We start from the raw sequence: 27,786 nt of genomic DNA, 5'->3' as shown, positions 1-27,786 counted from the left end.
TTTTTTTTTTTTTGAGGAATGATAATTTCACATATAAATGAAAAGATATTATTAGAGTTTTTACGAGAATGGAGTGCTTAATTGGTAGTTTGGTACAATACGAAGTTAAGTTATATGTGTGGTTAGATCTCATTTGTTGCATCAAAAAAAAAAAAAATTGGAAAATCACTATAATTGGTTGCAAGACTCGTAACTATGAACGGTTCTTGGATGAATGACCGGCTCAATACCTTTCAAAGAAATAAATATTGTGCAGTCCAGAATTAGAGTTACTTTATTGTGAGATTGCAGATTTTTTGAGACAACAACCATTTTTTATATTTTTTTTATAAGTTGAAATTAAGAGATTCTTTCTAATTATTATTTAGATGAAATTGTCAATTTAGAGTTGCGTCTTCCTCTTAGAATACTTATCATTTACTCTAAGTTTCTGACTTTTTTTTTTCCTACTAGATAATTTAATTTTCTTATCCTCTTGATAGATTTTGAAAAGTTTGCTCTTATATGCTAAAAGAAATACTGAATACGCCCTTTTATTTTAAAATATAGTCCCTGTAAAAAAAAATAAAAAAAATGTAGTCACATAAAGAAGCTCTTAAAGAAAAATATAGTCTGGGTCACTATTGTCACTATACGACGATTTATTTTTAATTTAGCTTAATTTGGTTGACATGCCCCTATTTTTGCACTGCACCTAAATAAAAGTAGTCAAATAGAATTATAGAATACATATTCATTTCTAATTAAATTATGAAGTATTAAATTAATTATATTCCTGTCTACAAGAAAAAAAAAAAAGTAAAAAATAATCATATTCCTCTATTCAAATTAAATGAAAAGAAATATATACTCTTATTAAATATACTAGGGCAGCCAAAGCGCGCAACTGTCCAGCCCTTTCAGCTTAAACTTTTCTTGGATTGTGTTTGCCCTTGACAAGGAGTTAATGGACTGATAAAGAAATATCTCTCTATCTATTGCTTAGCCTTAATGTTTCTTGGCTTGTGTTTGCACTTCACGTGGAGTTAATCGTCCACTGCCGAGGGCTATTGTCTTTGATGTTGTAGAATATTCTGGGAAATTTGATACAACAAGTTGCACCTTTATTTAAGTAGTGAAAAAAACGACATGTTAACATTTTATATAGGAATTTATGATATTAATATATCTTTTGCGCTCATTAACCTAATTGGAAACAACAAAGTACAACATATAGCAGTACAGGGCACATCACAAATTCACAATACACAGTAGTGGCATTAATATATAATAGTATTCAAATACACATGATATCACAATGCTCAAAATGTTAACTGATAATCAAAAAATGACGGACAAAATAATGCTTCTAACAATTTGGTTTTGTACTAAAATAAGCTTTATGCAACCCCATAATTTCCTTGATAATAATTCCCTTGAATCCCTTCTTGCTTTCTTCCCCTTCTCACCATAGTCAATTTGGGTTCCTTTCTTCCTAATACATGTACTTCGGCACAATCATAGATTAATTCATTAGTCTCGATGTCCTTTAAACACAATTAAGTGTAAGTCATTATTTTTTACTTTCACAAAATAAGTAAATAAATTAAAAAAATCACATAAAGAAACAACCTTTCTTCATCCAGTGACTAATGGTGTCATGTAATTAAACCATAACCCCATTTAATGTAGAAAATTTTAAACTTTATTATTCTATTCTTAATTTAATTTCTAACTAATTGATGGGTCTTAAGGTAAACATTATACCCTTACATTATACCCTTTAAAATGTTTCTGAAAAATAAAAAAAGGTAAAGAAACAGTTTAAGGGGTTTAATGGTCCGTACACTCAAAAATGAGCTAACATACTTAAAAATTCATATATATATAATTTCATCTGTGTAAGCACAAGTTATTTGGTTAACATAACAACTAATTTCGAAGAACTTAAACAATATACGCGATAAATTGCACCTCACCTCACAACAAGTTGTGAACTTGTGATTGGTGTCAAGAATCTCATGATGTATGATAATTCCTTGAAGGGTTGGTCTTGAAAAGTGATAAGGTTATGTTTAGCTATCAATATTATTCGACTAAAAAATCTTACAGTAAAGTCGGCGAGTGTTACATTAGATAATCCACGTCCCACCTAATTAAATATCCACCATGACCTTGATTGAGAGAGATTCCTTATTACTTGGGAAACCTTACTACTATCTTCCAGATGAGAAATCTGTACTACACACTTGCCAATTTGACAATTATAAAAAAATAAAAAAATAAAAAAAAATAAAAATTATTTTTATAAGGAGAATCATGGTCCTTAAATATTCAGGAGCCAAGTATTTCGGAGTAGAGAGAGGGTAAGGAAATCTCTGCTAAAGCACCTTTATTTGATAACATTTAAACCCTAAAGGCCTAAACCTTTAAAATTTGAGTTAAGAAACTTAGAAAGTGAGCCAATACTTTGTTGCTTGAGGGAACATACATCATTTCATTTACTTTGCTTAATTTTTCTCCCTCTTTCAGAATCCATTTATTCTAGATCAAAAAATATTTTTTTGTATTTAAACAATTTTGAAGAGAAAAATAAATTTGTGAAAAGTTTCTTTGTTTATTATCTCCTTATAAAGATAATTATTGAGTGAAATGAGAGCGAAAGATAGAAGAGGGATAGGAGGAAAAAAACACTTTGTAAAGATCAAGAAAAACATTATGATATTCATAATTTTCATAAAGAAAAAGATTTTCACTTTTGGAAAAAATATTTTCCCATTTACATGCCAAGCATTACAAAATGAATAAGGGTATCTTCACTTCAACTTAATTTCAGTTCAGTTTAGTTCCAATCTGTTCAGTTCACTTCATCTCCTAATTTCCTTTTCTCATAAAATATTCATTTCATTTAAGTTCAGTTTAGCTCCAATCAGTTAAGTTAAGTTTGATTTTGCTCAGTTCAGTAAATGTGAATAGGCCTGAAATCATTTACTTAAAAATGTCATCCATCGAAACTCATTATTCCATTCAACCTTCGATCCTTTTTATTATTATGTATTTAAAATCTTGACAATTCATAAGTTGAAACAATTTTCTATATTATTATCAATATACGCGTATAAAACTTAACATAAACACATTGTAATGTTGATAATAAGTACTGCTAGTTTAATTTATTAATCGTGTCTTAAATAATGCAATGACAAACGTATACAAATAAAATATGAAAAATATATAGGCTATCAGAATTCAGAGAGATTATTATATCATTACAAGTATTATTTGGAGTATAGATTAATCAGCTTATCTTGATTCCTAAATAGCTGGAATTTTTATGATTGAAAGATAAAAAGAAATGGGTAGATGAGGATAGAAAATTAAAAATTGAAGAATTAATTGAGATAAGGTAGATTTTATAAAATTTCTAAGTATGTGCCATGAGGCCCATGAGGGTTGGAAGTGAATCTGAGGTCTGTTTAAGAACACATACACTACCTCTCTACAAGTCAGCTGTTTAGATCACGATATTTTGGCGTATACATACACTTTTCTTTGAGTATTAATTGTATGCATTTTATGCATCTACTTGGTCACTTGTTTGGTGAGAATTGTTATTTCTATGTTTTGCCCATTAAATTATAACTATCCCTTCTTACGGCACATTATTAATATACGTATGATTTATTTTAGGGATGACAAAGGAACACGAAGTATTATATATGAATGAGACTAGCTAACTTAATTAGGGAAAGGCAATATAAACTCAAGCAAGTCTTTTTGGTCTTCATGATGTCATTATCTTTTTTAATTATTTTTATGTAATACTTCGTATAGTCTTATTGAATTTAATTGTGCCACGAATAAGATTTTAAATCTTTAAGTACAGATCGATATTGATATTCGTTGTATCGAATTTTAACTTTGGTCCCAATTGTCTCTTTATACTACCTCCGTTAAATATTATGTGCAACTTTGGGGTATTAATTGTGAAATATAAAATATTCTAAAGTTATACATAATATTTAACGGAGGTAGTATTAATTAATCATTGTGGGTTCCTCTAATTGCTCTAAACCTTTTAAAATGTACAAAAGTTGGAGTTTTTTTTAACAATGCATGTAATGTTGCAAAATTGGAAAAGATGCGATAAATCCATTAGGGCAACGTCAAGTTGTGAGTAGATGAGGTGTTTTGGATGGTATAACATGGTTTTGTTTCTCCAAAATGCCATATTGCAAAGGAATTTTGGGATTCTTCACATGGCCATGATTTATTGGAATTACTCGATCTCTTGATCTCTCTATAACTTTTGCTAAATTAAGATTATCTTTGAGAGAAAATGAGTTGCATGCTCTAAGATTACCTCACAAACAATGCAAACCCAGGATTTTGGTGTTACCATGTCAATGTATAGTATAAGGTGTCGAGAGACCACACTTGCACCAACACGCATTAACGCATTTACTGACTATAAGGATGTTTTGGGTCGAAAAATTATCACATTAATAATACGATACATAGGGAATTAGAAGTTTCACTCTCACATTAAAAATATCGACAATTATATGCAGACTGTGTAAGTAGTTACTCCGCAATATATACAAAAAATATCCATGTAATAACATTATCTACTCGTATTAAATTGGGCAAATATTTTGATCTTATATTAATCATACCCACAGAAATACTTGCGTGGACCTGGTCCACAATAATATTATTGTGGACTCGAGGTTTATACACACGCAAGTACGCAATTGACATTATATTGAACATAGTGACCCTTATTTTTAACATAGTAACCTTATTTTTAACATAGTAACCTTTAATAAAAGTTGTATAACGTGTAATACTATTGTGAACTTGAAGTACGACGTTATGACCCTAATTTTAATATAGTGACCTTTATTATTTATATTGACCTTATAAAAATATTTCATTAAAAAAATTAACCTCTTATAGCCTATATATTACCAAAATGACTTTTATTTTCAACATAGTGACCTTCATTTTATTATAGTGACTTTTTTTTTTATTATTAATAAAACAACCATAGTTTCTCTAATGTTAGTGGTCCACGATAAATTAATGTGAACCAGGTCCATTTAAGAATTTGTATCATACCCAATAATAATCCTATCCAGACCATGTTTATTAAGACTCGTTAACCTTTACTTTGACCCTATTATCATTGAGATATCCAACCTAATAACTAGATTACTCCATAAGTGTGAAAAGGTGAACCAATTGCACAATACAAGTAAAATGATACGAGTAATATCGATGAGTAGAATTTAGAAGTTTTAGTTGGTGACGCTAACAAGGAAAAAGGAATCAATCTCAACTTTTCCTCATCTTGGGGTTTTGTACATGGTGCAAATTATTTCTACACTCCACTTTATTCCAAAGACCAAAAAGTTACGATAGACCTAATTTTGGTAGAACTTAAACTATTGACTATTGAGTAGCCTTTTCTCGTTTTTTGTTATTTTTATTTTTTTATTAAGAAATTAACTATTTGTTAAAACTATGGAGTAGTATCTTTATACGCCGTAATCTACTTATCTTCCTTGTAAAAACTCATCACAACGTAATTTCTTTTGAAAAGAAACACACATCTTAATTTTTTTAACAAACATACTCCACATTTTATTTTTCTCTTAAAAATTTGTTTTACAATAATCAACTTTCCACAAAAAGTCAAAAATAGAAAAAAGAATCTCCCCCAAATCCCCTCCAATAGCCATGATTCATTATTGAATCAATTCTATCCAATTTTTAAAAATCAACCCCTAATTAAATATTCTAATAATCACAATTATCAAAGTTTGTCAATGACACACTACCTTGTCATCAAAAACCAAATATTTTTAAAATACCAAAAACAAGGAAAAATATATTTAAAAAGGTAAAAGTGAAAAAAACAGACAATAAATAAATATTTATTACACTGATTTACTTGTAAATTGTCGATAAATTCCAACTTAATACTAAAAAATAAAGGATATTAAATGCTTATATGCAGCCATAAAGGAGTAAGGGCTATATATAACATTACCTTTTTTTTTTTCCTTTAATTATTAATTAAATATCCCGTATTATTTTTTAATTTCATAGTTTACCAATTTTATCCTTTTGTCACCTCCCACAAATTACAATTGTCTACAATTGATTAGTAGTTGTCATCCCATACTCAACCAACCCCACCTCCTTTCTATATAACCCCATCCCCTCTTCCCCCTTTTCCTCTCACAAATTCATCCTTCCACTTTCTCTCTCCTCCTCAAAAATGGCGTCTTCTTCATCAATGGCTTCCTTCTCTCTCCTCCTCCTTTTCTCTCTCCTCGCCGTCTCCTCCGCCGTCGAAATGTCCATCATCTCCTACGATCAATCCCACAACCTCCTCCCTTCTTCCTCTGAACGCTCCGATGACGAAGTCATGAACATCTACGAATCATGGCTTGTTCAACACCACAAGAATTACAACGCTTTGGGTGAAAAGGAGAAGAGATTCAAGATCTTTAAGGATAATTTGAAGTTCATCGATCAACATAATTCCGATGATTCGAATTCGTTTAAATTAGGGCTTAATAAGTTCGCTGATTTGACGAACGATGAGTTTCGATCTAGGTTTTTGGGGAAGAAGAAGAGTGAGAGTTCTTCGATGTTGAAATCGAAGGTTAAGAGTGATCGGTATTTGCTTAAGGAAGGTGATCAGTTGCCGGAGTCCGTTGACTGGAGAGAGAAAGGCGCCGTTGCTAAGGTCAAAGATCAAGGGCAATGCGGTAATTTCACTTCTTCCTTCTCCTTCTATTTTCGAATATTTTTGTTCTTTGATGGTTGATTATGCGTATCTTACTTTATTAGATGAATTACAGTGTTTAGTTAATGTTTAATTGTTTCAGATTTTAACTTATTTATGGTAATTTTTTCCAATTTTTATATTTATACTCCGTATGTTAGATTAGATTTGAATAATGATTAATTTGGGTAGGGTTAGTGGAAAAATTAAGAATTTATGGTAATAGGATGAATTTTTTGCAGAAAAAGCGGATTGGACTGTTGTTTGTTTGTATATGAGCAAGTGGTTGCGTTTAATTGGGTGGAATTTTGTGTAATTTCAACTAAATAAGATGCTTTTATCGTGCTGATATCTACCACTATTTAACTATTTTCCATTATTAAAGTTAAACAGAGAGATATAAAGATGATTTTTTTTTTTTTTTTTTTTTTTTTTTTTTTTTTTAATTATTAGTAGGTCTTGTATGCAACGAAATCGTTTTATATACTCTTATAAGATAAAATAAGTTCCATTATTCCAAATCACTTAAAAATTGGCTTGTTATACTACCTCCGTTGCATAATATGAAACGGAGGTAGTATATAAGTTTTTGGCTGATTAGATTTGTGTTGATCATGTAGATTATCATAGTGTAAAGGTTCAGTGTATGTAGCCTGTAAATTAGGGAAAAGGTGAAACAATCCGTGAAATAGTTAAAGTAGATAGAAGAAGTCAACAACTGGAAAATATTTCATCTTTTAATGAAAGAAATTGAATTTTATTGTATTACTGTTTTGCTAGAAATCAGGATAGTGGTTCTGTTCATGCTTTATAATATTATCTAATTTATATTATGAGTGATATTTTTCATTAATATTGTTGATATTTGTTTTGTTTATCAACTTGTCCTTTTCCTCTCTAATCATTAATCATTGTAGATCAAGAAATAAAATTGGGTTATTAATTTATTATTTTGTATAAGACCATTATGATGATTTTTTATGGAGTAATAACAATTATCTAGTGTGAATTGTAACCTGTTGTAGTAGACTGGCCCCACTAAAAGTGCCTTAATACAATTTTCATTCTATAAACTTATCTTTTTCCACTTTTGGCGTTTGGATGGCCCATGTAATTAGATGCCCCACTAATTTCCTTAGTGTGGTCTAAAGTATCTATACTTGTCTATTTTGCATATGCTTCTTATGTGGCTTGAATATGATTTTTCTGGAAGAAAAAAAAAAATTATTTTATGTCTGGCAAATGTTAGAATAGTTGTTAAGATGAGCATGATTGACTTGTAGGTAGCAGGTGGATGTGTTTGAATAAGTGATACTTAAATATGTTGGAGGTTCAATAAGATGTACAATTTTCTAATTGTGTAAAAGGTATGGTCCATGAGAATTTATTTGATGTGAATAATTGTAATTGTGTAAAAGGTATGGTCCCTGATTGTATTTGATGTAAATAATTGATATTTTTGAGGGTCAGTTTTCTGTACTAATCTTATTGAAATATTGAAGAGAATGATTCTTATCTAGTACTTGGTGTTTAAATCTTAGTTAACCAGTTACCCTCAATGTGTTCGAGCAAGTATTAATGTAGTAAGAAGTATTATTTATTAATGAAAGATAAATTTGGGTTTTGATCTTTTGATTGATCAAGTAAAACTATTATGTATTGAACCTTTTTACTTGCTATGAAATGAAGGGAGTTGTTGGGCATTCTCCACAATTGCTGCTGTGGAGGGAATTAACCAGATTGTTACTGGGGATTTGTTGTCGTTGTCTGAGCAAGAACTTGTAGATTGTGATACAACTTACAATTCTGGATGTGATGGTGGACTTATGGACTATGCATTTGAATTCATCATTAACAATGGTGGCATTGATACTGATGAAGATTATCCCTACAAAGGAACAGACGGCAAATGTGATCAGTACAGGGTATGTACTGTCTTATACTTTGCATTGAATTAGGAACACTGAATGTCTGAATATACCTTCTATGTATCTGATACAAGATTGTCACACATATTGACTGACCTACTCTCTCTTTTTTCTTCCCTTCTTGCAGAAAAATGCCAAGGTGGTTACAATTGATGGGTATGAAGATGTCCCTGAAAATGATGAAAAGGCATTGCAGAAGGCAGTTGCTCACCAACCCGTTAGTGTTGCCATTGAAGCTGGTGGCAGTTCCTTCCAGTTTTATCAATCGGTATGCATTTCCCCTTGTTATCCCATTTTTTCCTTGGAAGTGAACTGTTTTTTCATTGTTCTGCTCCTGAAGAAATGTGAATGACCAATGTTTAAATCAAATACAGGGTGTTTTTACCGGAAGATGTGGAGCAGATCTGGATCATGGTGTTGTGGCGGTTGGTTATGGCTCTGACAATGGGAAGGACTACTGGATCGTGAGGAATTCATGGGGTGCTGATTGGGGAGAGGGTGGATACATAAGGATGGAGAGGAATGTGGAGCACTTGAAAACTGGTAAATGTGGTATTGCCGTGGAGCCATCATACCCAGTCAAGACCAGCGAGAACCCCCCTAACCCAGGTCCTACTCCTCCATCTCCCCCTTCTCCTCCTTCAGAGGATGTAACTTGTGATACTTACTACTCATGCCCTTCTGCAACCACCTGCTGCTGTGTCTACGAATATGGCCCTTACTGCTTCGCTTGGGGTTGCTGCCCATTGGAGGCTGCTGTCTGCTGTGCTGACCACTCTAGCTGCTGCCCTCATGACTACCCCGTCTGCAACGCTAGGCAGGGTACTTGCAATGTGGTAAGCACACTTTTACAACTACTTTCATACTTGTATTATTTAGTAATCATTACCCCTTCTGTCTAGTTAAAGCTATAGAGCTGATATCTTTTTCTTTTGCCTAACAGAGCAAGAACAGCCCATTGAGCGTTAAAGCAATGAAGCGTACTCCTGCAAAGCTCCATGCAAAGTTCGGCATTTTTTAAGCATTTGACATTGCAAGCTTGCAACTTCAAAGGATTTCTGAACCTGGCAACTGCGGAATACGGAAGAATTAGGGTTGCTTAGGTTGCATTCAGGAATTCCATTGTTCACCATGCATTGTTTCTTTCAGCATGGTGGTTTTGTAAATACGAAGTATTATTTAAAAATTGTACTAATGCTCTTTAATGGCAACGAAGTTACTACTATGTCAAGACATGACACAATGCACATTGGCTTTAAGGAATCATTGGTTATGTAAATAGTTTATGCTACCTTTACTTCATTATGGTTGCTTATTAAATCTCTGCATTTTCATATGCATGTCTGACAAATTTAATCGTGGTTTGGGATTAGAACTGCTGAAATAATATTGGTGTATCTTATGCTTGATGCAAGTGGTTGACCATGGTTGGCGTGGTACCGTAGTATGATTGTGATTTGGGAGTAGTTGCGCCGTATACATGATGCATTTGGTTACCGTCTTACCGATAAACAATTTGAAAGAGCACTGTGATCATGAGTTTATGGCTCATGAGGGAGTAGTAGGTTAGGATTGTTGGTTCATGTACTGGTTATATTGATTAGAAACCAATATGTGATTCCTGAATTGATCATTAATTTGAAATTCTCATGATCCACTTTGAGATACACCCAACTAAACGTTAGAGGCAATTGCCCACTACCATTAATTTTTGAAACTCTCTTTGTAATTATTTTGTAATTGATACTCCATATTTCTATCTTCTGTTTAGGTGTGTGTTGTCAATTTTTTTTCTTTTGTGATACTACATAAAAATTTCTTTTTTAAAAACAGAGGGTCAGAGGGGGTAACAACACCACCACTCAATACATATATGATGTGTTTTGCATGAAAAATTGAAAAGCCAAATTTATTTCATTTAAGCTGCTCTACAAGTTTTTCCTTTTTTTTTTTAATTTTATTTTATTATTATTATTATTATTATTATTATTATTATTTTTTTTTTTTTTTTAATAAGTAATCTTATTGGTTTTATGCTTTATTTTATTTTGAAATTTTAGGACCCGGTTGTATCGGTTTCAATGCCGGTTCCAAATTTTAGGACCCGGTCCTAACAAATTCCGGGTTCGGATCCTAAAATTTTGACCGGGTACTCAGTTTGCTCACCCTTAGTAATTTGTACTCGAGTAACCCTTATTAAAAACTTATTTTTTCTAAATTATCATATCTAAACTTGTGAGATTTGAAATAAGTGAAAATAAGACAAACATAAGACCCTTAAGACCCGGTTCACTTCACCTTAAAAAAACAATATTCAGTAAAAATAATTTCAGTTTAGTAAAAATCTTTAAACTTAAAGAAGAAAATAATAGAAAATCAGTAAAAATTATTTAAGTTTAGTAAAATTAATTTCAGTTCAACAAAACTATTTCAATTCAGTAAAAATAATTTTAATTCAGCAAAAATAAGGTGAAGTGAACGGGATTATATAGAAAATCAATGAGGAAAACTTACTTAAAAATGTTTTAAGTATGATTAAATGAATGAATTGAGTAATTATTTAAATTAATTATTATATATGGAGTAGTTAGATTATATGGGGTTGTTTGGCAATCGACGGTTGGCTGTTGGCTTGTTTGCTTGACTTGTTTGACTAATTGGAAGTATTAGCTATATGAGTTGGCTTTTTAAGTTATTGTTTAAGCCGACTGTTTTCAAAAGTGTTTGATAAAATTATTAATGGTTGTTAGCTGTTTATTAGTGATAAAGTGGGCCAACAAACCAAAAACCAATAGAAAAACCTACTTTTATTAGTTTTTGGCGGAAAAGCTAGCTTAAAAGCCAACTACCAAACATATTTTCTGGCTGTTTAACCAAACTAAAAAGCCAAAAGGTAAACAAAAAGCCAATTGTCAAACACCCCCTATGCTATCCAATGATTTACAGTGGATTAGTGGTACCACCTTCCTTGATAATTCATCGAGTAATTCTTACAATTACTTAATTTTATAATAATTCCTATCAAACTAATTTCATTGGAAATGCATCTTTGTCGATCTCATAAAGACATAACAATGCCATAACTTTATAAGGCCAGTCTCGCCAAAGGGAGTGATACAGTACTTCGCAGGCAACTCAATTCCCCAAATAGTCAAACCCATCATAACCGTTTACATATTTTTAGCAAAGATCAAAATTAATCAACGGTTCAGAAAACGTCCGACACATGAAGCACGTGACCTTTTCCACAATCAACTCATTTCTCTCATTCATCATCTCGTGATCACCCCAAAAATCGAACATACTTTCTCTCTCCTCTCAGAATCGAACTACTCCATTAATCTTCAATTCGTCTGCAAATTACCTTCGAATTTTCTAGGTGTGTATTATTTCTGTTCTTCAACAGATCTGAAATAAATCAAGGATTTTTGATTGAATTTCTTAGTGTTATCTGATTGCAATTACTACTATTATTTTTAATTATTGCTGCAATTTTCGTTTCTATTTGATTTCCTCTTTATTGTCGCTTCAATTCCAATCGAAATTTAGTTTTTTAGCTTTTTATGTGTGTTAATTATTGTTCTGTTTATTTGAGAAATATTCAATTCTTTTTGCTTTTTATTTTGAGCTAAGTTTTAAATTTGAAATTAGGTTTTGCTGATTGTATGCATTTTTTTATCTATTAGAATTGTAACTACTACCTCCGTATCATATTATTTGCAACGATTAGACATTTTTTGTCTCTACCTTATGTCAAATCGTTGCAAATAATATGAAATGGAGGTAGTATGTTGAAATGTTGATTCATTTTTGTTGATATGATGAAATGAATAGATAAAAATTAGTGATGGGATTGAGTTCTAATTATTGTAAGAGTTTGAATTTTATCTTGTTAATTTGTTATTGTAATGATGATAAATAACTAGATAAGTTTACTTTGGTAGTTGAATTTACTTAAATTAGTAGGTGAGATGAAGATGTTTCTGACTAGTTCGGTGTTATTTGATCACTGTTTCATTTGCAGCAGTGTTTGGAATTGTTGAATGCTGAATCCGAAATGAGTGGTGTCGAAACGGATGTTGGGTCTGTGGATTCGTCAATCGCTCCTCCTGTTGGAGCTGCAGTTGTACAGCCTACTCCTCCTGGGGATGCCGCTGTGAATAATGCAGAAAGTGATGATGCGTCGTCCAAGCAACCGGTCTCGGGGATAGCTTCATGGGCGAAAAACTTGAAAATTCCACAGTCATCAGCAGGAGGACAAGTTGAGTTGCCTGCTGAGAACTCTCCAAAGTCGGCCTTTGCTCGGTTTACCAGTGGAATAACGGCTCGTTTGTCCCCAAGAGATGCTGCTCCTGAAGATGGCTCTGATGCAGGATCTTCTCAGTCAAATTTTATTGGAACTTTCACCAAAGGATTGGTTGACACATCGAAAAATGCTGTAAGGGCAGTATCGGTCAAGGCTCGGCATGTTGTTTCTCAAAACAAACGAAGATACCAGGTGACGTTACCTCGTTTTAAAGTTTTATCTATTTGCATTGCTTCAAATCGTAAATTTCTCTATGAATCAAAATATTAGATTTATTAAACAGTAAAAGTTTTGCACATGTTCACTTAATCAATGTATTGCAACAGTAAAAGCCAGATAGGAAATATCTCGACCTGTTTGATAAATTGATGATGAGACTTAATTACATTTTTTCCTGTATTGGTAGATTAAATAAAAGATTATGAAATCATTTTAATAGTTACTTGTGACCAATTGTTTATGGGAAACCTGATGTTCTGTGTCCCCCTGTTCCATGAGATCAAATAAGAGGTCATATCAACCATAATATAGGCTATAATTTTCACTCTGCACGTGCATCGGGTGAAAGGGGGGATGGGGAAGAAAGAATTTGATGATTTATTATTTAAGTATAATATAGGTCATTCTGATCATGTTAGCGTTTTGCAGGAAGATGGATATGATTTGGATATGACTTATATAACTGAGAACATTATCGCTATGGGATTCCCAGCTGGTGATATGAGTTCAGGCTTTTTTGGCTATGTAGAGGTATTTGACTTTACGACACCGCAGCTTCCATGTACTCTTTTCTGTGTACTGTGTAGTCACCTACTTTTCTTCTTCTTCTTTTTTTTTCCCCTTCTAAATATTGTATTGAAATGTGATGCAGGGTTTGTATCGTAATCATATGGAAGAAGTGATCAGTTTCTTAGATAGCCATCATAAGGTAAATGGATAATTTTTGTCATGTCTAAATTTAAGTTTATCCAAAATGGCAAAGATCTATCTCTTTATGTAATATGCTACCCTGTATGCCCTTCCCTGAGGCAGTGCTGTGTGGTTCTATTTATCTATCAGGCCTTTGTTTATATTGCTGCTTAATTGCTTATATTATCACTTCTGCATATGGTCTTAATCATGGCCTTTTATTAAATGCACTTGTCTAATATACAATGTATATCAGATGTGCTGGAATCCAATACTGTGATCTAGGGAGTTCTGTAGAATTGTACTGCATGATCATGTGTGTCCAAAATGCAGAACCATTATTTGATCTGTTAATTTAGGGAGTGAATATTTGCTGGATCAATTTTTGGGGATTGCCACTTCCCAGTTTCAAAATAAAATGTACGTAGTATGTGTTTGTATTTCAAATTTTCTTTAAGACTTAACAAGTTATTAATTGCCTTTTTTATTACACCAGAAATAGTAGTCCAAGGAAGTAAAAACGGATGTAGAGCTTATAAAAACTGAAAATCCACGAAAAGTTCTGCCGTCAACAAAATGGAGGATTTTTTTTTTTTTCTTTTACCTATTTTCCTTAGGTAACTGGGACTTCCCTCAAGAAGCTCATTTTTTTGAAGTCGACCAAATAGTTTTTTTGATTGTTTCCAGTCTTCCACTTCCTGGCTGTTGCAGTTGCAGTTGATTCGTATAACCAAACAACTAAGTACTTTGATGTGGAACTCTTTTTCATGGGGTGAGATAGGCTTGTAGTCTGACTATTGATTTTTCGTAATTAAACACCTTAGCCTCTTAGCGTTTTATCCAGAACCCTCGTGAAATAGTGAAAACCTCATTCTCTTGGACTACTCTTTTTTTCCCCCTCCCTATCCTTTCTTATCGTTATTATATTCCATTGTGATTTTTTAGGGATGGGTATATCTGTTTTGTTGGAACCTCCAAATCTACTATAAATGAGATTAGAAATTTGTATAAAGTGGTCACCGTAGTTCTTGGCATGTAGAATCAAGGGGTAAAGCTCAAGATTTTAAATGGTCTTCTGTATCTCTGTGAAATCTTAAATCTTGTTATCTGACTGATGTTGAATTGACCTTTTACTTTGCAGGATAAGTACAAAGTTTACAATCTTTGTTCTGAGAGATTGTATGATGCCTCTCTTTTTGAAGGAAAGGTATGCTGTTATAAGCCTATTCATGTTTATTCTCCTATTTTGTCATTGAGAATACCCTTTTTTCTCAATGAAAAAGCATCTATTAGCTTAATGTAATAGCTTTTTACTTTGTACTATTGATTCAGATCCTGGTTTATGAATTTCTCATGGCTTTTCTTGAGCTATATTTCTTTGAGTTTCTTTGAATTAATCACTTTACTGGAAGTTCCAGCTTATTGAGCATGTTGTCATTATTTTCCCTTTCTTCTCATTGATGCTGTATGAATTAATTCAAAAGAGAAAGGAATGTTTATTGGGGCCCAACTTAAGAAGAATTACTAACAGCAGCTTAGCTGGGCTCTTCCTATACTAGAACTTTTAGGGGCCGTTTGGTTCGCATGAGGGAATCGGAATGGAATGAACAAAGGGAAAGGAGAAGAATGGAATGAAAATACCCTTTTTTTGCTTTGTTGTTTGTTTTTAAAACAAAGGGAATCAATCCCACCACTACACCACCACACCACCACCACCACACCACCACACATTTCATCTTTCTCAGCCACCAAACTCCTCGTCGGCCTTCCCCTGCCCCTCGCCGGCTCTCCCCCTCCCCTCGCCGCCCTTCCCCTCCCCTCGCCACCACTAGCTGTGTGAGCCACGACCTCCCCTCCCCCCAAAAACCTCCCCTAGCCCCGCAAAACCCTAGCCCCGACCTCCCTTGAAAACCGCCGCCCAGCCTCCCACCACCCTCGAAACCCTAGCGGTGGTGGGATTCGAGGGTGGTGGGAGGCTGGCGGCGGTTTTCGGGGTCAAGGGAGGTCGGGGCTAGGGTTTTACAGGGCTCGGGGAGGTTTTTTCGGGGGAGGGGAGGTCGGCGAGGCTCGGGGGAGGGGAGGGCGGTGGTCGGGGAGGGGCGGCGGTGGTCTGGGATGGTTTTCCGGTGGTGATGTGGTGGTGTGAAGGTGGGTAGGGAAAGGGAATGGGAAAGTCTTAGGGGGGGTGGGGAATGAAGTTGGAAGGATTTGGGGAGGGTAAAGGGAATGATTAAAAGTGGTAAACAAACATCAACAAAGGGAATCGAGCCAGTTGATTCCGATTCCCTTTCCTGATTACCCCCAGCCAAACGGCCCCTTAGTGTAATGTTGATTTGGCATTTTGGACTCACTATAGCCTCAAAAAGAATTTGCTTGTTTAAATTGATTTTGGCTGTACATGTTCTGTTAACACACTTGCTAGGCTCTAAACTTTTCAAAAATTGATGATTAATATTTACGATAAATGCTCTTTGCTTTGTAAAGTTGAATAAAGTCTGAGAGTGTTTCAAGCTGCTGACACAGTGACATTAACTGTTTTCTACTGTGCATCTTCTCACTCTTCTGAATATATCGAGTTTTGTTATGGACAGGTTGCTAGTTGCCCATTTGATGACCACAATTGCCCACCAATCCAACTCATTAAATCCTTTTGTCAAAGTGCTTACGCTTGGTTGAAGGAGGACATTGAGAATGTTGTGGTTGTGCATTGTAAGGCGGGAATGGCTCGGACTGGTTTAATGATTTGCAGTCTTCTTGTGTACTTGAAGGTGAGTAGGTGACACTTGATTAACCTCTGGGACTCATTAAGGGTCCAACCAGTTTTGTTCCATTGCCCTGAACTTCTGGCTTTTATTTGTGGATTACAAGACTAACCAAGATCTGTTTAACCTCTACAGTTTTTCCCAACTGCTGAGGAGTCAATTGATTACTATAATCAAAAAAGATGTTTTGACGGAAAGGCTCTTGTTCTGCCAAGTCAGATTGTCAGTTCTTACTCAATCGACTTATGCTCCTCTTGCCAAATTGTCTTGTCTTGTAGCATTTTATAATTTATTTTTCATTAATATTTTACAGAGGTATGTCAAGTATTTTGAACGAACATTAACATACTTCAATGGGGAGATTCAGCCTGGGCGTAGGTATGACACTTTGTATTCGATGTTTGTCAATAATTTCTAAACTGTTTCTTTTTACTTAATTTGGTATATATCCTACTTCCAGGTGCATGCTTAGGGGGTTTCGACTTCACAGGTGTCCTTATTGGATCAGACCCCATGTAACTGTCTCAGACCACAATGGTATTTTGCATGTGTTTATTGTCTTGAATAATATGCTCTGAATGTTAAAAAAATCTACAAGACTATACAATTAAAAATATCTATTATCTGCATTGTGCTTTAATTTTATGATAACAACTGACATCTTGTAAAAACAGCTACGGTGTATTATCAAAAGAATATTTTTATGGGGTCACTTCTAGTTTTCCTTGTTATTCAGTGGTCAAAATTTTGCATTTGGTGCAATTGAAATTAATGTGAACATGTGCAGCTAGTAAATGACATAAGTTCCCTATCCGCACAAATGGTGAAAGCCATGTTGGTTATGGGGACTTTTGGTCATTGTTTCCATTGTTGAGCTTTTCTCCAATATTCAACAAAATGATATTCTTATATTTTTGAAGTGGCAGCTAACTCTAGATTATTTGGATCTTTCAGTAAATTTTTTAACGTAAAAAAAAACGAGTTACCTTGTCACTTTGCAAAACATTTTGAATTCTAGAGCAATGTCTTAGATTGCCTTGTTACAGAGTACATTGTATTCCTATCTTTTATGAAATATTACGATTTATATTTCACCTTGACTGTGGTTTGAATCATCACTATTTTGAGTGTTTGAACTCATCCTCTGTGTTAACTTTGGAGTGATTCTTGTACAGTTGTCCCCTCCCCTCCCCTCCCCTCCCCTCCTTGGAAACTTACATAACAGTTTATTATATTAATTGTTCTACATTAATGGGGACAGGTGTTCTTTTTTCTACGAAGAAACATCCAAGAACGAAGGATCTGTCCGTAAGTTGCTTGATAAGTTGATATCATTAGAATTGACACTGTTATATGTTCGTGTCATTTGACTTTAGATTTGAGCTGGAATTTTGTTAAGTAGTACCATTTTCTTGGCAGACAGAGGATTTCTGGTTTACTGCACCAAAGAAAGGAATTATGGTGTTTGCTTTGCCAGGAGAGCCTGGACTAACAGAGTTGTGTGGTGACTTTAAAGTCCTCTTTCATGATCGACAAGGAGATTTCTATTTGTATGGAACCTTACTATGTCTAAACCCTTATATTATGTGCTCTTTATTGGTGTCATTGTTTATAATTTACGTGTGTCTGACAGTTGGCTAAACACGACAATGATAGAAAATAGAAAGATCTTAAACACCAGTGATATGGATGGATTTGACAAGGTAAGCACCGACCTTTCAGAGGTTTAATTTATTTGTAAGCTCCACTTTTTTTTATTGAACACTTCTTCGAAAAGTCTGATTTGTTCTGTTTGCGAATTACCTGGATTTCTTAGGGTTCGTTTGGCATCACTGTAGTTTTCTGTTTTTTGGTTTTTTGTTTTTTAAAAGTATATTATATATGTCCCATAATGAATCAAAAATTATTAAGCTTATTAAACTCATAATAATTTTGAAAACTGACAACAGAAAAGTGGAAACACCTTTTTCTTGTTTCCTGTTTTTGGTTTTTAGTTTTCAAAAAAACAGAAAACTCAAAACCAAAAATGATGCCAAACAAGCCCTTAGTTATTGTTTTTTGTTTTCAGTTTTCAGTAATTTTGAAAACTTTAAAAATATGATATCTATAAAAGTAGTTTCTATTTTATTGTTATTAGTTTCCGAATTTAACATGTTACAGAGTAATAGAATTAATAGAAGTGTAGCTAATTTGAAGTTCTTTATGCAACTGATATCCTATGACTTAGAAATTCTCAAAATCAATACTTTTAGTGGTACCGATTGGTCTTTAGCTGACAAATTAAATCCTTTTTTAAATGCTGATGTTGTATGTATTTTTTGGGCTTGTCCAGCGGAAGCTGCCTTCCCCTGGTTTCCAAGTTGAGGTTGTTCTTGTAGACTATGATGGCACTCCTCCATCTCCAACACCTCAGCCTGAACCTGTGGTCCAGAAACCCAGTGACCAGACTGGCCCCCCTTCTGAACAAGTAAATGAGGTCTCGTCTGCTTCAGAAGCTAGCAAAGATTCTCAAGGTCAAGCTCAAAGTGAACAACAAGACAAAGATGATGTGTTTTCAGATGATGAGGCCGATGGATCAGGCTCATCAAGGAGTAGAAAAGCTCAAGCAGCTTCTTCAGCAGATACAAAAAAGTCAACTGCCCCTCCTGCTGAAACTAAGTCTGCTTCAGATCAGAAGGTGGACGGTTTGACACAAAAAGTTGAAAAAGTATCGCTTAGTAAAGGAGGATCGACAGAGGGCCATTCAGTAAAAGAGACTAAAAGTGAGGCTGTTGGAACTGGAGCTGCCCTCTCAGCTCCCAACTCTGAAGGGGTTAGTGATTTCAAGGCAATGGCAGCCGATGCTTCTGTCTTTTCCTTTGGTGATGATGAAGACTATGAAAGCGACTGAGCCATTTGGGTTTGTTGCTCGATTTCTTCAATTCAGCAATCTGTACATAAAAAGTTTCCATACCATAGCAAAAGCACTTCTTTGTTAAGGAAGATTCTGCCTATTCATTTTATGTTCATGTTACTTTGGAATGTCATCAATTTGTTTTTGTGGCTCATCCATTGTGAACTGTGGATAATGATTTGTGTTGTAGTTTGTTTGTTTGTTTGTTTTTTACTTTCTTTCTTTCTTTTTTTTTTTCATGTTCGTTTGTAATCTCTGGCTTTGTACACAATGATTTTTACTTTGGTACAAATCAAACAATTTTTTAACGACATCCTTTTATTCCCTTTCTCTTGTACTAGTAGTTGGAAGAATGAGTGGTTAATAACTGAATGCATTTACAGCATCAGCAAAACGAAGTCAAAATCAGTAGCAAATAACAGTCAAAGTGAAATACTTCCAATTAATACCACAACACTTAAGGAAAGTTTAGTGTACAAGAAATGTCACATTAACTACGGTTATAATGTTAATGTGACCCCTTTATGCAAAAATAAATACGTAGTTAATGTGATATTTCTTTTACGCTAAACTATGGTGACATCTCACATAGAGTCGGAGTTGAAGCCTGCTCAGTATTCATACAAAAATAAATAAGTACGGAGTAGTAAATAAAAAACCTAAGTACTTATTTTATTTTACTTGTATAAAAACTTTATGCACTTATAGAGGGAGTTTATTTTTTACTCCGTATTTAAGCATGATAAGTGAATTTTTGTTAATCTAGTGTCATTTCTGTAAATATATTGAAAAAGTGTTATTTATTTAGTATTTTTGGTACACATATACCCCTCAACTAGTATATATAAAGACACGTAAACCCCTCCACTGATACTTGAAACTTGAAAAAACGATTATACCCCAGATGAACAAATAACTGGGCACAACTTCATTTTACCTAGACCTGGCAATCCTGACCCGACCCAATTGACCTGACTCACAACCCGAAAGTTGACCCGAAACCATTGACCCAAAAATGACCCGAACCCAGACTAACCCAACCCGAAATAGAGTTGACCCGAACATTACCTGAAGTGACCCGACCCGACCCGAAATCCGAAGTGACCCGACCCGATTTTAACTCGAATTAATTGACCCGAATCGACCCGACCCGAATTAACCTGAATCCTAAAGTGAATATGGTGAAATGGTGAATTACTTAGTTTAGGGCTTCTTTCTTTCCTAAGTAATAGGTACTCACGATTTTTTTTATATTTTTTAACTTTACTTTATTTTTCCAACTATTTTTTTAAGTGAATTTATTTTGGTGACCCAACACAAACTTGATCCAAATAGAGCCGACCTGAAATTGATCCTAAAAATTGACCCGATCCAAACTTGACCTGAAGTGCTGACCCGAAATCCAAATCGACCCGACCCGACCCAAATATTTGTTGACCCTTAACCCGACCTGAATTAACCCGACTCGAATGACCTGTTTGCCAGTCTAATTTTACCCTGTATCATTTATACGGGGCTCTCTCTTTTCTCATACAACATTCCCCTGAATTAGTGAATTTTTACACTTTGACAAAACCCTCCCCCCCCACCCCTCTTTCCCGGCGAGTTGGCGACCGGCGTACAGTTAAAAGCAGAAACTCCGGTTACAGCAGGCGCACTTCATCTCCATTTTGTGCGGTTAGCCCTCTTTTCTCTCTTTGAATTGGATTTCTGTTTTTGGGTTCATCTGAAATGTGAAACATGTAAGGAAATAACAAAAATGGTGTTAGCGGTTTTACCCTTGAAATTTTTACATTGTTTTTTGCAATTGTTGTTTATAGTATTTTAATTAATTAATTTTTGTTGGACCATAGTTGAATATCAAATTTATTTATTTTAGCTGCATTTTTATTGTTAGAATATATTGATAAGCATCAATATATTCTGTTAGTGTATATTAGTTAATTACGCTTATTGTATTTGATTGTATATAATCTTCCCATATTTGTAGGAAGTTAGGTCCTACTTTACAGCCTTAGTATACGCTGAGTTTATGTATATATTGGCTATTGATAGGCTCATATTATTCAAGGAATTAACTTCTTTCATGGTATCAGTATTCTAGGGAAAGATCTTGACCTTTCTCTTCCGCACTCTAGCGCCGTTCCTGTTCCATGGAAAACAGCAAATATGAGTATGTTAAGTGCTTTGAAATTCAAGACAAAATTATGCTGCCCACTCTGATTGTTGTTGTCATTGATGGCCGGAATTTTCAAAGGTAAATCTCTTTATTCCTTGCTTTGAAGATGGTCTTTAACACTTCTACCTAGATGATTCCTGTATCTTGATTATATTAGCCACTTATTCGAGTATATACCCTCGTTTGCTTGATTATAATAGCCACTTATTTATCTGTTTATGATGATTCATGTTAGCCGACCCCAAATCATTTTGGGACTAAGGCTTTGTTGTTGTTGATAATCATTTTAGTATTTACACTCATTCCTCTGTTAGATTTTGGCTAGAGTATTCACGGGACATTAATGTTAGCTTACATACTATCATATACTCTCTCTGTTTGGTGTTTTATATGATCTCTTACAGTTGCCCCATAATTGATGATTGAAATGGAGGCCTATTGTTGTTAGTTTTTTTTTCCCCCTTTGTTTCATAATATAGATAGAATAATGTAAATAATGCTACACTTATATAATTTTCCGAATTTACTCTCTTTTCTTCCATTTATTTTCATCTCATATTCTCATGCAACATTTAAGAAGCATATTGAATTTAGTTACCATTTCTCTCAACGGTTCTGACGGGGTCTAGTTTATGCTCTACAAGCTTCAACTCCCTTCATTAAAAAACATTTATTAATTTCTTCACGACCCATACTACTGGTTCACCAGAAAACTTTGGAGCTGATTGAAGCTTATGTGCTGGAGGAATTACTTCTATTTAGAGTTTGGATAACTCCTAAATAAGTTGATGAATTTTCTCAAGTGGTTGAAACTTATATTAATTGTCACAATACGAAGGTTATTTTCATACTGTCTATGTGATGAAATGTTGAATGCTTGTTTTCTTAACTACCTTTCTAAAACTTTTTTTTTTTCCTTTCTTTTTTCCTTTTCTGCTTTGTTGTTGCTAAGTTTGTTTCTCGTACCTGGTTGAACTTGATATGACAGGTTCTCTGGAGTTCATAAATTTGAGAAGCCTCGTGATAGAAAAGCCTTGGACTTGATGATTTCATGAGCTGCTGCTGTCATGGAGGAATACGCTGACATAATATTTTCGTATGGATATAGTGATGAATTTAGGTACCTATAACTCTCAGTTACTACTTACTTGCTATAATTTGAATTGTTGAATTTGATGTTTATCAACTGGTTGTTGCTGTTGCCCTTTGCAGTTTTATATTGAAAAAGGAGTCCAAATTTTACCAGAGACGTGGAAGGTTTGTGGTTGAATCTACATTCAGATGTTAGTACCTGGGTTCACAAATTTCCATGTTGACATACATGTTATTAGTTGCTGTTTGGACATGATTTTCATATTCTTTTTTATTTCTCAGTAGAAAATTCTTAAAATCTTCAAACATCTCTTTTGCAGTAAGATATTGTCCCTACTTGTGTCATTCTTCACTTCTGTGTATACCATAAAATGGAACGACTTCTTTCCACATCCGAAATTTGCTCTATGCACCTTCATTTCATGCACAAATCATTCAATGTCCAACTTTGGAGGTTCTTCAAACTTATCTTGCATGGAGGCAGAATGATTGTAAATAATTTACCTCATGGCTAATTGCTTTGAAGCTGTGATGTTTCCATTATGAAGCTATAAATACTGTTATTATATGGGGTGCTGTTACCGCAATGTATGTTTTCTCTTTGTTTCGTAGGTCACCTCAACAATTTATATGATACATGTTATTGGAAGCTCTTTGAAAGAGAAAAGAGTGAAACTAAAGCCCATGGACGTCTCAAGGTGCTGCCAAATTAATTCTTGTATGCATATGGTGTCTTCATGTTAAAGGATATAACAGACGTGTGAATTTAATGAATGCTTGGTGCATTTGTCGCATATAGTAAAAACGTGTAGAGTTTAGTATTTTACTATCTATCCATTCTGTTTGATTTATCCTTAGTAGTGTTATCGTTCACCTATGATACTCGTAAAGTTGTAATTTCTTTTGTGGGTTAAGAATTTGAGGATGTAGATATTCAATCTCCAGTCTACTGCAAGCAATGTCAGTAGCACAATGCCCCGATCTATATTGGTCATGGTAATAAGGTGTTGCATTTATTTGGGAATCTTTATTAAATAAAGGCTTATTTTTTATGGTTACTTGTATTACTTGAATTCTGGCAAGCTAAGCCAAATAATTCTGTAATGAGATCATAGAGATGAAACCTTACTACTTATTAATCTTCACTGTTGATATATCTTAGAAATTACGCCATGCTGTAGTACAGAAGTTATTAACTGTTGCTTTACTTTATCACTTGATACTCATATGTTACAATTATCTTCGCCTCTTATGTATATCTGTTTGCCAAATTTTAAATTTATTGACTTTCTGATAATCGGAATGATAATGAGGGTGACTACTAATTTTTTCTACATTCATAATCTATCTCTTGCTTTCATTGTCAGAGACTTAGAGCTATGTGGGAGGTTGATAGTTTTCAGATTGCTAGATTTATGTGTGTTGCATAGTAGTCATTGCATATATTCTTTTCCGATCACTCTTTTTGTTGATGTATATGTTCATGTTGTGTCATATCTGTAAATACAGGGAACACAAAAACAGGAAAAAAATGAGCTTCTCTTCCAGGAATTTCGCTTTAACTATAAGACTCTTCATCCAATGTTAAGACAAGGAACTTGTCTTTTTAAGACTCAGGTGCACATCTGCTACTGTTTTTTGGATTTTTTTTCCCCCTTTTCTTCAATAAAGTTCTATTCTTTTGCATTGATATGAATTTCAAAATCCATCAAGCTTTGGTCAACTGGTATTTTCTAATTGACTAATTCTTAACTCATTTTATTGACATTAACTCATCTTATTGAAATAGCATCGCGTGAGTGGGCCCAAAACATTGTATTTGTGCAAGTTTGTCTAGTGGGTATATGAGCAACTTCTAACTGCTCTATTGGAACCAATTTTTTGTTTGACTTAGGGTAGATAAACACAGATGGAGGAGTCTTATTTATCCTTTTCTTCTTTTAGAAAATGGTTGTATAAGCCCCTTTTAAGTTCTAGCTTTTGGTGACATGAACTCCCCTCCCCCCCCCCCCCCCCCCCCCCCCCGAGGGTGGGGGGTGATTATATGGAGCTTTATGTTGTCAGAAATAAGAGTGAGTGGTGTTAATGGTAATGGCAAATTAACTAAGCCCAAAAAAACCCTAAAGGACTCTTTGTTACTGTTATAATTGTGGGGAAATAATTAAATTTTTTATCCACTGTGGAAGAATTTACTTCTTGTGTCAACACTCATTGGCATGATGGCATCTAACAAAACCAAAACACTGAAATCTAATTAAAGGAAAAAAAAACTACATATAAGAGGTACTGTTAAAGAGTGCTTAAGTTTTTCCATGTCACAGTTTAAAATTTCAAATAGAATGTAAATAGAGTTTTAATTTGATTAAAAATACGTTCTTTATGGAGTGCCAGTAATCTTTCTCAGTCTCCTTGTAAGTGGTTCCAAGTATACCAATTTGTGATTTTTGTCCACTGATATAGATTGAAGAGGTTGTCAAGTTCAAGGAAAATGGTGATCCTATCAAGAGACTTCGGAAAAAGATGATGGAAGTTCACTCAGATAATATAGCTGGCAAAAGCTTCTGGAATCAGCACTCTTCTCTTCTTTCAGAATTAGGCAGATTTGAAGTAGATATTCATAAAATTAGACCAGAATTCCTTTCTATTTCAGGATAAATTGATGTTGTCCACTTGGATAGTGGTCAGAATTGATGGTTGCCATTTCCATAGGTAATTGACTTGTGTGATGAAGATTCCCCCCCCCCCCCCCCTCTCAATATGAATGTCAGACTGCGAATTAAATGATTGTTGTACTTGTGATCTATTGTCTCATCATAATCAGTATGGGCTAATGCTTCGATGCATACATGATTTTATCTTCTTGCTGACGAATTACTGAATTAGTTTATGTATCTCAATTTAACTGGTGTATGGTGAATCTAGCCTGTTGACTGGTTTAAAGCTGAGATGCTGTAAATGAATCTTGCAACTGAATTTGTTTGGCTTTTGTTAGGTTCTCTGATATTCATAAATTTGAGAAGCCCAATGATGAAAAAGCTTTGAAGCTTATGAATTCATGTGCTGCAGCTCTTTTGGAATAGTTTCAGGATATAACCTTTGCATATGGTGTCAGTGATGAGTTCAGGTAATTTGGTTGTTGATTTCTTGCTACCAACAGTTCTTTAATTGCTTGAAGTCGAAAAATTCTAATTGCTTTTGTTGATGAACAACTTGCAGTTTTGTTTTGAAAAAGGAATCCAAATTTTATGAACGGCAACCCAGGTATGTCTTCATCTACCCATTGGCTTTTTATCTGGCGGACTTTGGTGTAAATTTAGTTAAATAATGAAAACATAGGAAATCTTCAAGGTTTATTATAATTAAGCTTGAGCTCTTTTATCTGTACAGTGGAATAGTGTCCACAATGGTATCATTCTTTTCAACAATGTACATCTGTAAATGGAATGAGTTTTTCCCAGAAACAGAGTTGAAGTATCCCCCCTCATTTGATGGTAGAGCTGTTTGCTACCCATCATCTGAGATTCTTCGTGACTATTTGTCTTGGAGACAAGTTGATCGTAAGTACCATCACTTTTATCTGCCTTGTATGCGTTGTGCGTGTAGATCTAATTTACTTCAAAAGTAATAAATTAGAAATATCTAGTACTCTTTTTCTTTTTCTTTTCTTTTTTTTTTGGTCAGTTATCACAGAATATGATGTATTTAGCTTATCTTTGCAAATTCAGGTCATATAAACAACCAGTATAATACCTGTTTCTGGATGCTGGTAGACTCTGTAAAAAGCAAGCGTGAAGCCCAAAATTATCTGAAGGTAGATCATTTGTTCCTTACTAGAACTGGCAGCTTGTTTCATGTTCTGAATGTAATAGGAGTGTTTGATTTCTTTTGGCTTAATTCTTTTGAAGTAATTTGAACATATTTTATCTTGTAATATGCAGGGAACACAAACACGAGAAAAGAATGACTTGCTTGCTCGAAATGGTATCGATTATAAATCATTACCAGATATATTTCGTCGAGGTTCATGTATTTTTCGGGACAAGGTATGGCTCTCCCTCTCTTTTGTTGTCTGCCTTGAGTGATGTAAGTTGTAACTTTTTTCTTTACTTTTATCAATCACGCACATTTTCTTCTTTATCATTTTCTGTGAAGCTGTAAATTGAGTCTGATCATTATCTATGTGAAGTTGAAAGTCATTTTAGTTAGCAAACAAGATCTACCCCTGATAATGTTCTCTAAGGCAATTGTTTCTATGTGTAGGAAAACAAGACACATATGGAGGTAAATTATGCTGAAGATTCTAGAAAGAAAATTGTGATGGAACACTGTAACATAATCGATGACGATTTCTGGGATTCACACCCATGGATCCTTGGTGACAAACTCCCTTTGGAGAGTGCTAATACTGGAGCTACGAAGAGGACATTAGGACAATTGGAGGATTAGTAAACTAGCAGATTAGAAATACTACGTATTTTGTCATGTAACAATGCCCTTTTTCTAATTATGAAATAATTGAACATGATATAAGTATCGAGTTTGTAAAAAAGAGAGCAATTGATTTAGGTTTGTTTATAAAAGTTACTTTGTTTATGTACTCCATATTTGTTTTTCACAACCCTAAATTGGAGAGGGCAAAAGTACTCCGTATTTGCTCATCCGTACACAAATGACTTGCAAATATACCTAGATGAGTACGATTTTACATCAGAAATACGTCACAATAACTATAATCACAGTTATATCTCAGCTACAATCAATTTGGAACTACACTAAGAAATGATGCTACTATCACCTGATGGACTTGCCCAAAGGAACAAAGGTAATTAATGTCGGGTTAAAATCAAGGATATTAATCTTAGGGAGTAGATGGTTACTTCAAAACCTAGATTTGTTGGCTTTCGTAAAATGTTACTTCAAAATGTAAAATAAGTGTAGG

The 27,786-nt window shown here is 34.1% G+C and overlaps 2 protein-coding genes and 1 pseudogene across 4 annotated transcripts; all 3 read left to right on the top strand.

Moving 5' to 3' along the window:
* The first annotated feature begins 6,221 nt into the window (after nucleotides 1-6,221).
* Nucleotides 6,222-10,008, top strand: LOC145589936 (cysteine proteinase mucunain-like). The gene is made up of 5 exons (XM_081646647.1): nucleotides 6,222-6,761; nucleotides 8,468-8,703; nucleotides 8,834-8,974; nucleotides 9,081-9,542; nucleotides 9,650-10,008. The coding sequence occupies exons 1-5, from the start codon at nucleotides 6,266-6,268 to the stop codon at nucleotides 9,725-9,727; spliced, it is 1,413 nt and encodes a 470-aa protein (XP_081502773.1). The 5' UTR covers nucleotides 6,222-6,265; the 3' UTR covers nucleotides 9,728-10,008.
* Nucleotides 10,009-11,813: 1,805 nt separating this feature from the next.
* Nucleotides 11,814-19,889, top strand: LOC145589935 (phosphatidylinositol 3,4,5-trisphosphate 3-phosphatase and protein-tyrosine-phosphatase PTEN2A-like). Of its 2 annotated transcripts, none has more exons than XM_081646645.1 (13): nucleotides 11,814-12,085; nucleotides 12,734-13,204; nucleotides 13,661-13,762; nucleotides 13,884-13,940; nucleotides 15,063-15,128; nucleotides 16,513-16,689; nucleotides 16,819-16,905; nucleotides 16,997-17,061; nucleotides 17,144-17,220; nucleotides 17,945-17,991; nucleotides 18,103-18,233; nucleotides 18,317-18,386; nucleotides 19,016-19,889. In XM_081646645.1, exons 2-13 carry the CDS (start codon nucleotides 12,764-12,766, stop codon nucleotides 19,571-19,573), a joined length of 1,878 nt encoding a protein of 625 aa, XP_081502771.1. In that variant the 5' UTR covers nucleotides 11,814-12,085; nucleotides 12,734-12,763; the 3' UTR covers nucleotides 19,574-19,889. The 2 variants fall into 2 exon arrangements, with proteins under 2 accessions (XP_081502771.1, XP_081502772.1); XM_081646646.1 differs by having other exon boundaries at nucleotides 12,731-13,204.
* Nucleotides 19,890-21,617: 1,728 nt separating this feature from the next.
* On the top strand, nucleotides 21,618-27,449 carry LOC145588246 (tRNA(His) guanylyltransferase 1-like; annotated as a pseudogene). The gene is made up of 13 exons (XR_014101565.1): nucleotides 21,618-21,833; nucleotides 22,744-22,875; nucleotides 22,968-23,012; nucleotides 23,168-23,338; nucleotides 23,460-23,545; nucleotides 24,357-24,464; nucleotides 25,308-25,556; nucleotides 25,840-25,971; nucleotides 26,064-26,108; nucleotides 26,235-26,404; nucleotides 26,573-26,658; nucleotides 26,786-26,890; nucleotides 27,108-27,449. The product of XR_014101565.1 is annotated as a tRNA(His) guanylyltransferase 1-like (transcript).
* Nucleotides 27,450-27,786: the final 337 nt, after the last annotated feature.

Source organism: Chenopodium album, chromosome 17, assembly GCF_948465745.1.
Source record: "Chenopodium album chromosome 17, dcCheAlbu1.1, whole genome shotgun sequence".
In the NCBI taxonomy this organism is placed as follows: domain Eukaryota; kingdom Viridiplantae; phylum Streptophyta; class Magnoliopsida; order Caryophyllales; family Amaranthaceae; genus Chenopodium; species Chenopodium album.
Note: the sequence above shows the minus strand (reverse complement) of the source record. Positions and strands in the feature narration are given on the sequence as shown.

Excerpts from the sequence above, each read along its gene's own strand:
- LOC145589935 (XM_081646645.1), top strand. The coding sequence starts at position 12,764 with ATGAGTGGTGTCGAAACGGATGTTGGGTCTGTGGATTCGTCAATCGCT. Across the intron at positions 13,763-13,883 it reads GCTTTTTTGGCTATGTAGAG|GGTTTGTATCGTAATCATAT; the intron begins GTATTTGACTTT and ends AATGTGATGCAG. Across the intron at positions 16,690-16,818 it reads GTCTTCTTGTGTACTTGAAG|TTTTTCCCAACTGCTGAGGA; the intron begins GTGAGTAGGTGA and ends TAACCTCTACAG.
- LOC145589936 (XM_081646647.1), top strand. The coding sequence starts at position 6,266 with ATGGCGTCTTCTTCATCAATGGCTTCCTTCTCTCTCCTCCTCCTTTTC. Across the intron at positions 6,762-8,467 it reads CAAAGATCAAGGGCAATGCG|GGAGTTGTTGGGCATTCTCC; the intron begins GTAATTTCACTT and ends TATGAAATGAAG. Across the intron at positions 8,975-9,080 it reads CCTTCCAGTTTTATCAATCG|GGTGTTTTTACCGGAAGATG; the intron begins GTATGCATTTCC and ends AATCAAATACAG.